General features: G+C 40.3%; 1 protein-coding gene across 2 annotated transcripts in view; it reads right to left on the bottom strand.

The window, feature by feature from the left end:
* Window positions 1-16,546, bottom strand: part of LOC122559657 (coiled-coil domain-containing protein 91-like) — a 193,117-nt gene that overhangs the window by 46,194 nt on the left and 130,377 nt on the right. For both annotated transcript variants that reach the window (XM_043709495.1, XM_043709496.1), the window contains exons 11-12: window positions 14,569-14,745; window positions 12,720-12,833 (exon numbers count right to left, since the gene is read on the bottom strand). In XM_043709495.1, the coding sequence (XP_043565430.1) occupies window positions 12,720-12,833; window positions 14,569-14,745 (291 nt within the window). The remainder of the gene's footprint in view (window positions 1-12,719; window positions 12,834-14,568; window positions 14,746-16,546) is intronic.

The raw sequence follows: 16,546 nt of genomic DNA, 5'->3' as shown, positions 1-16,546 counted from the left end.
TAGCTTCCCACAGAGTTCTAGGGTACACCTGATCAGGTTGTGGGGATTTATCCACCTTAATGCATTTCAAGACATCCAGCACTTCCTCCTCTGTAATATGGACATTTTGCAAGGTGTCACCATCTATTTCCCGACATTCTATATCTTCCATATCCTTTGCCACAGTAAATACTGAAGCAAAATAGTCATTTAGTATCTCCCCCATTTTCTGCGGCTCCACACAAAGGCCGTCTTGCTGACCTTTGAGAGGCCCTATTCTCTCCCTAGTTACCCTTCTGACCTTAATATATTTCTAAATACTCTTTGGATTCTCCTTAACTCTATTTGCCAAAGCTATCTCATGTCCCCTTTTTGCCCTTCTGATTTTCCTCTTAAGTATACTCCTACTGCTTTTATACTCTAAGGATTCACTCGATCTATCCTGTCTGTACTTGACATATGCTTCGTTCTTTTTCTTAACCAAACCCTCAATTTCTTTAGTCATCTTTACCCTACACCTACCAACCTTTCCTTTCACCCTAATAGGAATATACTTTCTCTGGATTTTCGTTATTTCCTTTCTGAAGGCTTCCCATTTTCCAGCAGTCCCTTTACCTACAAACATCTGCCCCCAATCAACTTTTGAAAGTTCTTACCTAATACCATCAAAATTGGCCTTTCTCCAATTTAGAACTTCAACTTTTAGATTTGGTCTATCCTTTTCCATCACTATTATAAATCTAATAGAATTATGGTTGCTGGCATGCTCAATCACCTGCCCTGCCTTATTTCCCAAGAGTAGGTCAGGTTTTGCACCTTCTCTAGTAGCTACATCCACATACTGAATCAGAATATTTTCTTGTACACTCTTAACAAATTCTTCTCCATCTAAACCCTTAACACTATGGCAGTCCCAGTCTATGTTTGGAAAGTTAAAATCCCCAACCATAACCATATTATTCTTATAGATAGCTGAGATCTCCTTACAAGTTTGTTTCTCAATTTCCCACTGACTGTTCAGGGGTCTATAATTGTTTCTCAATTTCCCACTGACTGTTCAGGGGTCTATAATACAATTCCAATAAGGTGATCATCCCTTTCTTGTTTCTCAGTTCCACCCAAATAACTTCCTTGGATGTATTTCTGGGAATATCCTCCCTCAGCACAGCTGTAATGCTATCCTTATCAAAAACACCACTACCCCTCCTCTCTTGCCTCCCTTTCTATCCTTCCTGCAGCATTTGTATCCTGGAACATTAAGCTGCCAGTCGGCCATCCCTGAGCCATGTTTCTGTAATTGCTATGATATCCCAGTCCCACGTTTCTAACCATGCCCTGAGTTCCTCTATCTTCCCTGATAGGTTCCTTGCATTGAAATAAATGCAGCTTAATTTATTAGCCCTACCTTGTCCCTGCCTGCCCTGACTGTTTGACTCACTTCTGTTCTCATCTATACCAGTCTCAGATTGATCTCTTTCCTCACTATCTCCCTGGGTCCCACCCATCCACCTTACTAGTTTAAATCCTCCTCAGCAGCTCTAGCAAATATCCCTGCCAGTTATTATTCCCCTTCCAATTTAGGTGCAGTTCGTCCTTCTTGTACAGGTCACTTCTACCCCAAAAGAGATTCCAATGATCCAAAAGTGTGAATCCTTCTCCCAGACACCAGCTCCTCAGCCATGCATTTATCTGTTTAATCCTCCTATTCCTGCCCTCACGAACTCATAGCACCGGGAGTAATCCAGATATTACTACTCTCGAGGACCTCCTTTTTAAATTCCTGCCTAACTCTCTGTAATTTCCCTTCAGAATCTAAACCTTTTCCCTTCCTATGTCATTGGTTCCAAAGTGTACAATGACCTTTTGCTGGCCACTCTCCCCCTTGGGAACATTCTGCATCCTCTCAGACATCTTTGATCCTGGCACCAGAAAAGCAACATACCATTCTGATTTTTCGCTGCTGGCCACAGAAAAGTCTGTCTGTGTCTCGGACTAGAGAATCCCCCAACACAATTGATCTCTTGGAACCCGATGTACCCCTTGTTGCATTAGAGCCAGTCTCAATACCAGAAACTTGGCTGTTTGTGCTACGTTCCCCTGAAGATCCATCACCCCCTACATTTTCCAAGTCAGCATACTTGTTTGAAATGGGTATAGCCACAGAAGTCTCCTGCACTAGCTGCCTACCTCTCTTATCTTTCCTGGAGTTAACCCATCTATGTGACTGTATCTGAGACTTTCTCCCCTTCCTATAACTGCCATCCATCACATACTGTTGTTGTTGCTAATTCCTTATTGCTTCTAACTGTCTCTTCAACCAATCCATTCAATCTGATAAGATTCGCAAGCAACAGCATTTATTGCGGATATAATCCACAGTAACCCTTAAACTCTCTTTAAACTCCCATATCTGACAAGAATCACATAATCACTCTACTAAAGACCATTTTTGCTCCTTCACAATCTACAGACCCAGTAAATAACACCGTCTTATTCCTCGACAAAACACTGCCCCAGGTTAAATTCATAGTTATGGCTTATATTTTAAGTTTAATCAAGAGACATCTCTCCAAAAACATATAATCAAGAAAGAACCCACTCTACTCACTACTGCAGACTTTCTGTAGGCCACACTTTAGACAATATACTTCTCATTCTGTGCTGTGACCTCTCCCAAACAGGTTCCTTCAAGATCAGTTGCAAATTTCACTGTTTGTTAATTTTCCCAGATGCACTCTGATGTCCAGCAATACATGAATTCAACAGCAAAGGCAGTAACTGCACAAGTTCACTGCTGTGTCAGTTAGCAGTGTGGGTTTCTTTCTCTCTCTCTCCAGCATTGACCTCACCATGTGCTGCCTTTGTTTGTCCCTCTCCCTTTTAAAAGTGCCGTTGTTTTGACTTTTTTTTTCTCCAAAGTTCCAAAACAATGCAAGAACATATAAAACAGTAATTGCTGTTCCTGGAATTCGAGGAAATCACCTCCAACGCCTAAAATGCCTCAAAAAAGAGCAGATGTTACAGCCAGAAATCTTTCCCGTCCTGCATCTTTACCGGGCCATTCATGAAAAAAAAATGGTAGAGAAAGTAAGTACGTGCACAAGGCAGTGCTTGTGTCTTTCTATTGCAACACAGAGTTCAGCAGAAACTGACAAATGCTCTTGTGATTGTAGATGATGTTCAGGACCTTGCTTAATGCTGGGACTGTTTAGTCCTTCTCAGTTTAACCTGCAATTTGCAGAATGCAAAGATTAGCTTGTTTAAATAGCAGACTCATCAAAATTATAGATTTAAACAAACTCTCCAGTAGAGCACAGCATTATAGCAGCATTGCTTCCCTTGTTTAAGGTCAAATCGATTATCCGAACAACCAATTATCCAAAAGAAATACTGCCCGCCTGACTCATTTGGATAATCAAGGTTCCTCTGTAGTAAGTTTGCAAATGATACAAAGATTGGTGGAGTTGTGGACAGTGAGGAGGACTGTCAAAGCATACAGCAGGATATATATCAGTTGGAGTCAAGGGTAGAAAAATGGCAGATGGAGTTTAATCCAAATATAAGGTAATGCGTTTTGGAAGGTCAAACATAGGTGGAAATTATACAGTGAAAGGCTTGGTGGAGGGGAGTTCGAAAGAGATGAGTGGTAAGTTTTTCACACAGAGTGGTGAATGCCTGCAACGCACTGCCAGAGGTGATGGTTCTGGATGTAGGTTTGCTCACTGAGCTGGAAGGTTCGTTTTCAAATGTTTCATTACCATACTAGGTAACATCTTCAGTCAACCTCTGAATAAAACACTGGTAGTGTAGCCCGCCTTCTATTAATATGTTTGAGATTCCTAGTGTTGATGATGTGGTAACATAATTTCCTATGGTGATGTCATTCCCTGTTCTTTTTCTCAGGGGTCGGTAAATGGTATGCAAGTCAATGTGTTTGTTGATAGAGTTCCGGTTGGAATGCCATGCTTCTAGAAATTCTTGTGCAGATCTCTGTTTGGCTTGTCCTAGGATGGATGTGTTGCCCCTGTCGAAGTTGTGTCCTTCCTCATCCGTATGTAAGGATACTCGTGAGAGTGGGTCATGTAATTTTATGGCAAGTTGATGTTCATGTATCCTGGTGGCTAGTGTTCTGCCTGTTTGTCACAGTTCTTGCAAGATATTTTGCAAATGACATTAGTTTTGCTTGGTTGTCTGTGTAGGGTCTTTCAAGATCATTAGCTGCTGTTTTAGTGCGTTGGTCGGTTTGTGGGCTACCATGATACCAAGGGGTCTGACTAGTCTGGCAGTCATTTCCGAGCAAATTAAAAATCGCCAAAGTCCACTGGGACTCAGGCCACTTTCTGTATTATGGGAACATACTGTGAACAAGGGCAGGCATTGACAAAGTTCAATACTATCTGCTGTGTACCAATGCAACCTTCAGTTGCCTGAGTGGAAGACTAGTACCTCAACACAGCAGCAAGGTCCTGGTCTACAAGCAATACAAAGAACACTATAGCACAGGACAGTGCAAGCTAGCGCCAACATGTTTTTCCCTTCCATATTCGAACTGTCTGCACTTACGGGATCTGTATCCATCTATTCCCTGACTATTCATGTATTTGTTCAGGTGCTTCTTGAATGCTTCTATTGTGTCTGCCTCCACCACCACCTCTTCACGAGCTTTGAGAAGATTTGTAGCTCAGGTTGAAGTTCACTGAGCTACAAGGTTCGTTTTCAGACATTTTGTCATCATGCTAGGTAACATCTTCAGTGAGCCTCCGAATGAAGCACTGGTGGTGAAGCCCGCTTTCTATTTATATGTTTGAGTTTCCTAGTGTTGGTGATGTAATTTCCTGTGGTGACATCATTTCCTGTAGTGATGTTATTCCCTGTTCTTTTTCTCAGGGGTTGGTAAATGGGATCCAAGTCAACATGTTTGTTGATACAGTTCCGGTTGGAATGCCATGCTTCTAGGCTCTGGGGAGATGTAATCAGTAGCAAAGGAGTAGGGAGGTCACAGGTCATAGAACCCCGACAGTGTGGAAGCAGGAGAAAGTGAGGACTGCACATGCTGGAGAGACAGAATCGAAAAGTGTGGTGCTGGAAAAGCAGAGCAGGTTAGCAGCATCTGAGGAGCAGGAGAGTTGACGTTTCGGGCATAAGCACATTCCAGATGAAGGAAAGGAGGCTGAGAGATAAATAGGGGAGTGAGGGCAGGGGTGGGGCTGGGGGGAAGGTAGCTGGGGAGGCTATAGATGGATGCAGGTGGGAGACAATTGAGATAGGTTGGTGGGGAGGGTGGAGTGGATAGGTGGGAAGGAAGATGGACAGGTCAAGATGGAGCTTGCAGGTGCAGATAAAAATCGGTTTGTAGTAGGCATAAGCATATATCAAAAATAAAAGTTAGCCTAGACATTGTAGTTAGAATATGGGGAACCTCTTACAAGTATACATGACAAACAGACATTGGCTGAAACCTTGTGGTTAGAGTATGGGGAACCTCATACAACCTCTTGTATGTGACAAACAGACTGTCGCCTAGACCTCATGGTTAGGGTACAGGGAACATTTGTGGTTTCAGAGAGGATAAAGTAAAAAAAGTATAAAAGCATGGAGAAGACTGTTGCTGTGGATATCTTGTAACCATCTGATTGACATTGACAAGAGATAAAGTCGGATATTTGAAAAGATTGTGGATTCATTTCCCTTTTTTTAAAAAAGTAATCCAAAAAACCTGTACCCAACAACGGAACAAATCTAAACAACCTACCCTAAAGGAATGTGGCTGCCTACAGGAAAAAAAATGTCCAGGTAACTTTCCCTTCCCTGATACATTGCAGTGTACTCAGCACAGATTCCAGCTCATCAACTGCAAGTCAGAGTGCCTGAAGTTGCAAATATCTGCTGCAGACCTGATCGCTGCCAATCAGACTGGTATCAACCAGTTCTCATGCAGCAGCTGCAATACATCAACTGTCTTGCCATCCTTACTATGTTTTAACCAACTAGATTTTAACTGATTTTAATTTCTCAACTGCTAATTTGCACAAATACTGTAGTTTACAGAGCAAAATGTTTACCGACTGATCATTTACATCAAATCCACACTTAAAGTTGTAATTATATTCCTGAAAATCAGGACTTTAAGTAAAACATTTTAAGTAAATCATGAGGTGAAGCCCATATATCTGGTCCTGTGACCCATTCACTAAATTCCCTAGAACATCTCTGTAAGATTCAGATACATTGTGGCTTCCAAGTCTTACAGTTAGACAGTTAAAAATCTTTTGGCGACCTTTCAAACATTAGTACTGCATTAAATTTTCACAAAGCCTTTTATCAAGCCAATGCTTTTCTCGGTCAGCATTACTCGCCCTCTGAAGAAAACATTTAATCTTGTATAACAGATGACTACCTAAACCTTTCAATCACTTTTAGATGGGTTTTCAGCATTCCCTGAATTTCCTCACATGCATTTCATTAAGATTTCTATTCACTTAACATATGCGATACTGCAGATTTACAACTCCAACAACCACGTACACAAACGATGTGAAAATGAGAATGATATTAAAAATTCAAGTAGACAGGTAAAAGTGAAAACCATTAAGCCAGGCAACTTGACACAAGGGGTTAATGTACTTTGTTTCCCATTAAGACAGTTCAGTTTTCTTTAAATGTGGCTAGGGGTCTGCTCTGAACTTATACACACCATCACCCTCCAACTCCTTAAACCCTGGCCACTGTATAACAGCCCCATTTTTGGCTTGCTCTTTAAATTCTCAACATTGTCTAACTACTTTCTCTCAGACTCATTCTTCAAACTCATACTCCCTTTGAGGTTTTTAAACTTCTGCTGCTGATGCACTGTGAAAGTCAATGCACAAATTTATAAACCATCAAGCATTGAGTTCACAGATACAATTTTATTGTATAAAAATGAATGATTCCATTATTAAAGTTACAGTACCATCTGAATAACTACACCAAAGCTTGACTGTATCCTGCCTATCGTACAGACGTTGAATATTAAACTATAGGTAAGACAAAAACAAGTACCGAGACAGTTTTCCATTATTTTCAACAGATCTAACTTCACACTGTTTGTACAATAAGACTGGGGAAGGAGAAGAAAGTGCACCACTTAATCTAGCTGTGGAACAGTTATAAAACGCAACCAGTAACACAATGGAACTAATATTGTTTGATGGGTTAAGAATCACAGTTTGCAAAAATTTAGTGATAATACCGATTATGTTTCATTTTAGAGTCATCGTAGCACTACAGTAGGGTTCTTGATTACTAATAATAAAAACAATTTCCAAGTGCAATTACATTTAACTTGCTAAATTCTTGTAAAAAAACATTAAGGATGTTACACAAGAGGGCAACTAATACTATAATAAAAGCTGTGATGTGTGTCTGAAAATATAAAATGGATGACAACGCTCTATCAGAAGGTAGTTCATTTTGTTGCAAGGACAGCATGGATACTGTTTCCACTTCTTGAAAAAGGAGGAAAAGAGGCAAGATGTGAGTAAGGATTTTCTAAATATTTGAAGACCCCCACCCATATCCTGGTCACTGAGTACTGCTATCTGTACACATAAGAATGGCTTTATCCAAATAGGCTGAAGTTTATTTGAATGACTCTCAAAGAATCTGGTAGACATAGGTAACAATCTAGAATATATTAACTGTGATATTTAAAATTATCATGGCTGCTAGTTTCCGTGTAGAAGGATTATTGACGGCATCTGCATTACACTTGAACAGGATAAATCAGATTTCCAGGCACTACTGCATCAAAGTAATGATAGATGCCCTATTTCAGGATAGAAAAATGTGCACAACATTTTGCATGAAAAACAGAAGGGAAGACAGATGCAATATTACCACAGTGTGATTTCTCTAGGTTAAAGAAAATCAGAGTGCACAGACATAGCCTTTTGAGAACCTGCACATAATGCCTTACCTACATGAACAGGAAGGGCTACAGTTCACTAGAGATGCAAATGACCTATGTCTGCCACATGTGAGTTACACACATGGAAGATATATTGCTTGCCCTTGTTAGATATTCATTCTTCAATCACAGGAGTAAAATGTGATTTGACTAACTCTGGAGAAAACCATGAACAGAATCTTATCATCACTAAATGAGATGGGGTCTGACATGAAATATGGAAGAATTATGTCAGAAGCCCAGCAACTCCTTTCTTGATGTTGGGAGCAACTAGATGTATATTTTGACTAAGTTCTGGACATCAAGACTTGGTTCTCACTGGGGAATGGCGATTAGGGGGATTTTTGCTTGTTATCTGCCTTGATAACTTCACATCTCAGCTCATTAATACGTAGTTTCCTATCTTAACACCCATTGAGGAAACTAGACGCCAAGAATTCTCAACACAAAAGTCTGAGCAGACACCTGATGATTTCAACTTGCTGCCTGTTCCACCGGAGTTGCAAAGTGTCATGCAGGAAAAGCGCAGCACCTGAGGAGCAGGAGAGTCGATGATTCGGGCATAAGCCCTTCATCGGGAACGTACTACCTGTTCCACCAGATCACTATGTTGGACATCAAGCAACAAAGTCTCAGGACTTGCACTACGGTACCGGCCACATTCACTTCACATCCATAGATACTGACACTCAACATCTGTTGGCCTCTCAGATCTTGCATGGCATCTCTCTCGTTGACTTTTAGAAAGCTTCTGCAATTTAAATCTGGACACACCAGCAAACAGCATTCATTGAAAAGCTGCTGTAAGAACGCTTCATGCACAGAGAGAGGCGCCCAGGTCATGGACTGGACCAGGGCTGTTTGCTTGCTCGCTTATTGTTCGCTTACCTCAAGCCCACCTAGATTGGACAGAAGTAAGGGGTGGGGTAGCTAGTTAGTGAGGCATGTTTAAGATAATAGCATGCTAAGCCTCAGGGAGACAAAGCCTCCACGAAACTTGACAATATTGACACTCAGGCAAAAAAAGCACAAGATTTAGCCCATGTATTTGAGTATAAATATATCACAGTGTTGTAGCTTGGTGGTATATTTAGCTTCCAACACAGTCCAATACTGTTAAGTGCCATATCAGTATGCCAGTTACAGCCTAGCACAAAGCTAAAGTGAAACATTCCAGGTATCAACACCACAAGCTTGGAGGTAGGTGGATGTTCAGGTAGGTTGTTGGCAAAATGAAAATCCTTATCAACTAAAAAAAAACTTATAACAGAACCTTTTTTCTGTCCAGTAAAAATCACTTTCTTCCTGTTAATTATTCTTTTTTAAAAATTACAATGCCAAAAATTACATGCAATTATGCAAACTATTGCAAAAATAATTCTGCTCCTTTAATGCCACAAATTTTATGTGGGCATTATCTATTGCCAGCTAATTTAGATTATACACTGGGACAGCAGAGTTGTCTTATGATAAGATAATAATCCCAACAAAGTTCCTTTCATATCGTCAGAAGTCGTGGGATAAAAGTGCTGCACCTCCTGCAGTATCTTGTCTGATAATTTAAATCAAAAATAGTTGAGAAAATAAACATCATTATACAACTTGGCTAAGATATGCCTCGATAACCTTACTTTAGCAGCTGGCAAAGAGTCACACAGCTTTAATAAGAATTTGTCCACCAAAATCTTAATGTAAAACCTTAAATGTAACAGTCTACTTCTGCAGAATTTTTATGGACAACTCAAACATATTTCAAAATGTGAATATAATTCCATCTTGCATTTTGCATTTACAATCTTTTAATAAAATCAGTTATGCTATTAAATCAGGAAAATAACTACTGGCCTTTGTTACCAAAATGGGAACCAATGTACAGAGAAGACCATAAGATATAGGAGCAGAACTCGGCCAGTCAGCCCATTGAGACAGTTTTCCCATTGAATTAGATCATGGCTGATCTGATAATCCACAAATCCACTTCCCTGACATTTTCCCATAAACTTTGATTCCCTTACTGATTAAAAATTTGTCCATCCTGGCCTTGAATATACTTAATTATCTGACCTTAACACCCCTTTACAATAAAACAAATTCCACAGATTCACTACCTTCACCCTCTAAGAGAAGAAATCCCTTCCAATTATGTAAGCAATTAGTTCTATATTCTCACAAATGGGGAAACAACCATTCTGCATCTACCCTGTCAAGTTCCCCTAAGAATCTTGCAAGTTTCAATAAAAAGAACACCTCTCATTCTTCAAAACCCTAACAGGTAGAGGCTGATCCGACTCAACTTCGACTCAAAAGACAGTCCCTCCATACCTAGGATCAAACTTGCGTACCTTCTATCAACTGCATCCAATAACAGTACCAGAAGGGGCCTAAATCTGTTCACAGTATTCCGTTATGGTCTGACTCGTGTCTCAGAATTTTCACAAGACCTCCATATTTTTACATCCCCTTCCCTTTGAAATAAAGGTCAACATTGCATTTGTCTTCCCTATTACCTGCTGAATTTGTTTGCTAGCTTTTATGATTATTGCACAAGGCCAGAAAATCCCTGTGCTTTAGCTCTCTGCAGTCTTTCTCCATAAATAATATTCAGCTCCTCTACTCTTGCTGCCAAAGTACATAAACTCACATTAGTTTTTGTCTACTCATCTAACCTGTTTATATCATAAGACCATAAGACATAGGAGTGGAAGTAAGGCCATTCGGCCCATCGAGTCCACTCCGCCATTCAATCATGGCTGATGCGCATTTCAGCTCCACTTACCAGCGTTCTCCCCGTAGCCCTTAATTCCTCTAGACAACAAGAATCTATCAATCTCGGCCTTGAAGACATTTAGCGTCCCGGCTTCCACTGCACTCCGTGGCAATGAATTCCACAGGCCCACCACTCTCTGGCTGAAGAAATATCTCCGCATTTCTGTTCTGAAATGACCTCCTCTAATTCTAAGGCTGTGTCCACGGGTCCTAGTCTCCTCGTCTAACGGAAACAATTTCCTAGCATCCACCTTTTCCAAGCCATGTATTATTTTGTGCGTCTCTATTAAGTCTCCCCTTAATCTTCTAAACTCCAACGAATACAATCCCAGTATCCTCAGCCGTTCCTCATATGTTAGACCTGTCATTCCAGGGATCATCCGTGTGAATCTCCGCTGGACACGTTCCAGTGCCAGTATGTCCTTCCTGAGGTGTGGGGACCAAAACTGGACACAGTACTCCAAATGGGGCCTAACCAGAGCTTTATAAAGTCTTAGTAGTACATCTCTGCTTTTATATTCCAACCCTCTTGAGATAAGAGACAACATTGCATTCGCTTTCTTAATCACGGCCAGAAGACTCTGCAGACTCTGTGTCAACCCCATCCCACTAATTTTTGATGGACACATTCCATACTTACATGAAAACTAATAGCCTGACAGGGCATCATCACCACTTAATTTGGTAAAGAATAATGGTTCCCTCATTTCCTTTTCTCTTTGTAGTGAGGGAAAAATTGGATGAAATTTTACTGAATTGCTATCTCTCTTCAAATCTGACATGGTGTATAATTTTTCTTTCATCCTTCCCAGCAAAAAATCAGCAATGATCATTTTAGATAAACTATACACAATAGGAAAAATATCCGATAAAACTTTCATATCTTTTTCCTAGCATTGCTCCATTTACTGTGACAAAATTATTTCTTTTCTATACACGTGGCAAACAGCATGGCAAATTGTCAAAGATTGGCTCAGGAATGAGCGATATTGCAGCAATCATTAATTTGTCTTTTCTAGCGCATCACACAAACCTTCATCGCAAAGGTATCATCTGCATTTTATGGCAGTTTATGATGCATCAGAAACTAAATGAATCTACCACAGAACCTCTGAAAAAGAGCAAATGATGATGATTTATTGACAACATTAGTTACTCATAGTTCTAGCCTGTGGCATTGAAGATCACACAGCTGAAGAGCCTTTTGATGTGTATGAAAGGTTATTGGGGTGGGGTTTTTGAAGAACTGACAATGAACCACAATCTAAACAACGCACAGATATGTTACTTGATACTTGCATTCCTTCTAAATCAGAGTCGCTCTACCAGTTATTTAAAAGTTCTTATTCAAAAGTGCAAAATTCAGTACAATTCACTTCGGCAAATTGGAGGAGATGGAACTTTAAAAACTGACAAAACAATCAAATTATTAATTTTGTGTTCAAAATTTCCATTTTCATGAAGTCTTTCATTCATCTAACCTTATACAGACCCAAAACCTACAGATCAGCAAAATCCCAGTTTCTACTGTGTTAGCTGATCTCAACAATTGACAAAAGAAAGGTATACAGACGTATATACGTCTTAGATTAGATTAGATTGGATTATATTACTTACAGTGTGGAAACAGGCCTTTCGGCCCAACAAACCCACACCGACCCGCCAAAGCGCACCCACCCAGACCCGTTCCTCTACATTTACCCTTGCACCTAACACTACAGGCAATTTAGCATGGCCAATTCACCTTATCTGCACATTTTTGGACTGTGGGAGGAAACCAGAGCACCCGGAGGAAACCCACGCAGACACGGGGAGAATGTGCAAACTCCACACAGTCAATCGCCTGAGGCGGGAATTGAACCCAGGTCTCTGGTGCTGTGAGGCAGCAGTGCTAACCACCGTGCCGCCCACAAGAATAACATACATAAGAATAACTTACTTCAGTCAAAAAAGTTAAGAAGTGGGTTAAAAGTAAAAACTATAAATCATTATCTGGTTGGTGAAATATTTGATTGAAATTACTTACCCTTTTTTGCTCTTTGATGTATTTAATTGTGTCCTCCCTTGCTTTTTGAATTGCCTCTGTTACAGCTTTCTCAGCTCTTTTTCTTTCTTGGTTTACAGCTTCTCTTATGGCCTCCTGTTGAGAGGTTAAAATGGTGGATAATCAATCCTTGCATCCATGAAGTCTGGAGAATTATGATCTGTTCACGGAACTCTGTTAATAGTCATAATTGAAAAAAATAGGTGGAGACAAGAAGTGCATTTATAGAGCATTCCCTTTGCAAAATACCCCAAAATATGTCATAGAAGTAACTGTAATAGAAGCATAGAAAATCGGAGCAGGAATAGGTCATTTGGACCTTTGAGCTGTTGAACCATTCATTATGGTCATGGCCAATCATCCAACTCTACAGCCTATTCCCACTCATCCCTCCATGATCCTTTGATCCCTTTAACTCCAAGTGCTATGTCTAACTCTGTTTGAACTCATACAATGTTTTGGCTCCTATTGCTTTCTGTGTAGCGAACTGCACAGGATCACTACTCTCTCAGCGAAGAAACTTCTCTTCATCTCAATCTTAAACAGTCCACCTCATATCCTGAGACTGTAACCCCTGGTCTGGACTCTCTTCTCATCAGCAAAATCCTCATCCATCTACACTGACTAATCCTGTTAGAATTGTATAGGTTTCTATGAGATTCTCCCTCATTCGTCTGAATGGCAGTAACTAAAAACTTAATCAATTCAAGCTCTCCTCATACATCAGTCCTGCTGTTCCAAGAATCAGTCTGGTAAATCTTTGCTGACTACCCTAAAGCAAGTACATGCTTCCTCAGATTAGAAGACCAAAATTGTACATAATTTTCTAGGCACAAGTCTCAGCAACGCCCTGCATAATTGCGGCAATACATCCTGCTCCTGTATTCAAATAGTCTTGCTATGAAGGCCAAGAGATCATTTGCCTTCTTGACTACCTGCTGCACGTGCATGCTTACCTTAAGTAACTGATGTATAAAGACACCAGGTCTCATTGCATATTCTGCTCTCTCAATTTATACCCAGACAATAATGTGTCTTCTTGTTACCAAACCTTACATTTATCCATATTATACTTCATCTGCCATGCATTTGCCCACTCACTCAGCTGTTCAAATCACACTAAAGCATCTCTGTATCCTTTTCACAGTTCACCCTCCCATCCAGTTTTGCATCATCTGCAGATGTGCAAATATTACATTTACCGGTAGTTCCTTCATTCAAATAATTAATAGGTGAGTGGGGGAGGAGATGAAGGTGATAGGTCAGGGAGGAGAGGGTGGAGTGGATAGGTGGAAAAGGAGCTAGGCAGGTCGGACAAGTTCGGACAGGTCAAGGGGACAGTGTGGAGCTGGAAGTTTGTACCCCACTCACCTATTGCACTCTATGCTACTTTCTCCCCACCCCCACCCTCCTCTAGCTTATCTCTCCATGCTTCAGGCTCTCTGCCTTTATTCCTGATGAAGGGCTTTTGCCCGAAACGTCGATTTTGCTGCTCGTCGGATGCTGCCTGAATTGCTGTGCTCTTCCAGCACCACTGATCCAGAATCTGGTTTCCATCATCTGCAGTCATTGTTTTTACCTTGGTTGTATCTGTGACTGACTGTTATACCATTACATTCTATATTTTATTTCGGTTTATGAACCTGAGATATTATAGTACTTTATTTCTCCCAGAAGGAATAGGTCATATAATTCCATGAAGAAATATTTTCCATGTCACAGAATTAAAATCAACCTAAGCAGTCAAAGAATAATGCTTATTTCAGATGTTCCACAGAACTAATGAATAAATCCAGATTCAAATGATTCTAATTTGTGTAATTACATTTACCTGGTTTTTTTCCCTTTCTATTTGGAATGCTGCTTGGATAGCCTGTTCAAATTTTTCTTGGTCCTTACAACGCTCAATTTCCCATAGTTCTCTTTTTTCCAGTTGGATTTTTTCCATCCTTTCCCTCTCTTCTTGCACAGCTTTCAAAACAGCCTCCATAATGATTTCCTTTTCTGCCTGTGTAACAAAGCATTGTTCAAAAGGAGTTTTAAGAAAAAAAAAATCAAAAGGCATTTAAACCAAATATAATACCACATAAAAATCCATTGCCATATACTAAATAAAAGATCAGAGGAACTAACAAATGTTGTATGCTGAAAAATGAAATGCTTCTGCCAACTTCAACAGGAATTGGATTACAAAGCTGGAAGCAGATGCTTCAGAAATATTGTTGTCCCTGTTATTATAGCATCACTTGCCAATAATGCAAATTTTTCTTGTTACAATATTGTTACAGTGGTGATGTTAGGAAAATGGCTGCCATTGGCAACCACAGAGACCATCTACAATTTCAAGGAAAGAATCAATCTTCAAAAGCCTACATAAAACAGATGACAAGAATACTACAGTATCGAATAAAATTAAAACAAGGTTACAATGTTTTCTTATTAATCACCACTCTATAATCTAACTTTATACTAATGGATCAAGTTAACTGTTCGGTTCAATAATCAGGAAAGTCACAAAGTTAATAATAGTATTCAATACAAATTTGCACATACATTTTCTAACTACCCTCCATTTTATTAATTATTATTAACTATGTTTCCAATAACAACTCAATAGAATCTTTAAAGCAGTAAATCATTCAAGGGATTTCACGGAAGTCTAATCAGAAGAACACTGACAACAAGTCAAAAAAAAAGAGACAATAGGAAAGTTAGCCATAAAAGTTTGGTCAAAGAGGTAGTGCTTTTCCTATTTAGTTAAACATGCTAGTGTTTGAAATCATGTGAGGGAAACTGGGATAGATCATAACTGATTATCCATCCTCTTTCTTTGATGATGCTAAATATGGACTAAGCCCTAAAATGTCCTCAGCTAAAATAAAATGCAAAGATACGTAAACAATTTACTTCAAGCAAGTGCAGCATGACCTTAGATACCAAGATACCTTTGTACATCCATATGCTGCATCACATCAATTATTATTTACCTAACACTTCACTCAAGACCCAAACTAGCAACTGTACTTGAAAAACACTATGAGCTTCCAATGCAGTGGTTTTCAATTAGAAATAATAAGCTCTCCATCAAATGACATGTGTTCATTGTTAAGATCATAAGTGAAATTCACCTTGCAAAAAAAAAAGCCATGCTTTTTAAAATCATAGAATCCCTACAGTGCAGAAGAGATCACTCAGCTCATTATGAGTCTGCACTGACCTCCGGAGAGCATCCCACCCAGAGCCACCCCCCACATCCTAAATAACTGTGACTCCTCAACCTAGCCCGTACATCATTGGACACTATGGGACAAGTTAGCATGGCCAATCCACCTAGGCTGCATATCTTTAAACTGTGGAAGGAAACTGAAGCACCTGGCAGAAACCCATGCAGATACAGGGAGAATGTGCACACAATTATCTAAGGCTGGAATCAAACTTGAGTCCCTGGGTATGAGAGAAAGTGAGGACTGCAGATGCTAGAGATCAGAGTTGAAAAGTGTGGCACTGGGAAAAGCACAGCAGGTCAGGCAGCTTCTGAGGAGGAGAAGAATCGACATTTTGGGCATAGGGTCTTCGCCAGGAATGTGGGGGGGGGGGGGGGGGAGGTTTCATGCTGAAGGGGGCTGATAAATAGGAGGGGCTGGGGTAAAAGTAGCTGGGAAGGTGATAGCTCGATGCAGGTGGGGGGGGGGGGGGGGTGTGATGGTAATAGGTTGGAGCGGAGGATGGAGCTGATAGATAGCATTCCCAGCTACCTTCCCCACTCCACCCCCCCATCCCCACCCCCAACCCGTCCCCACCATCCCCTC

This window comes from Chiloscyllium plagiosum, chromosome 19 (assembly GCF_004010195.1).
Source record: "Chiloscyllium plagiosum isolate BGI_BamShark_2017 chromosome 19, ASM401019v2, whole genome shotgun sequence".
In the NCBI taxonomy this organism is placed as follows: domain Eukaryota; kingdom Metazoa; phylum Chordata; class Chondrichthyes; order Orectolobiformes; family Hemiscylliidae; genus Chiloscyllium; species Chiloscyllium plagiosum.
Note: the sequence above shows the minus strand (reverse complement) of the source record. Positions and strands in the feature narration are given on the sequence as shown.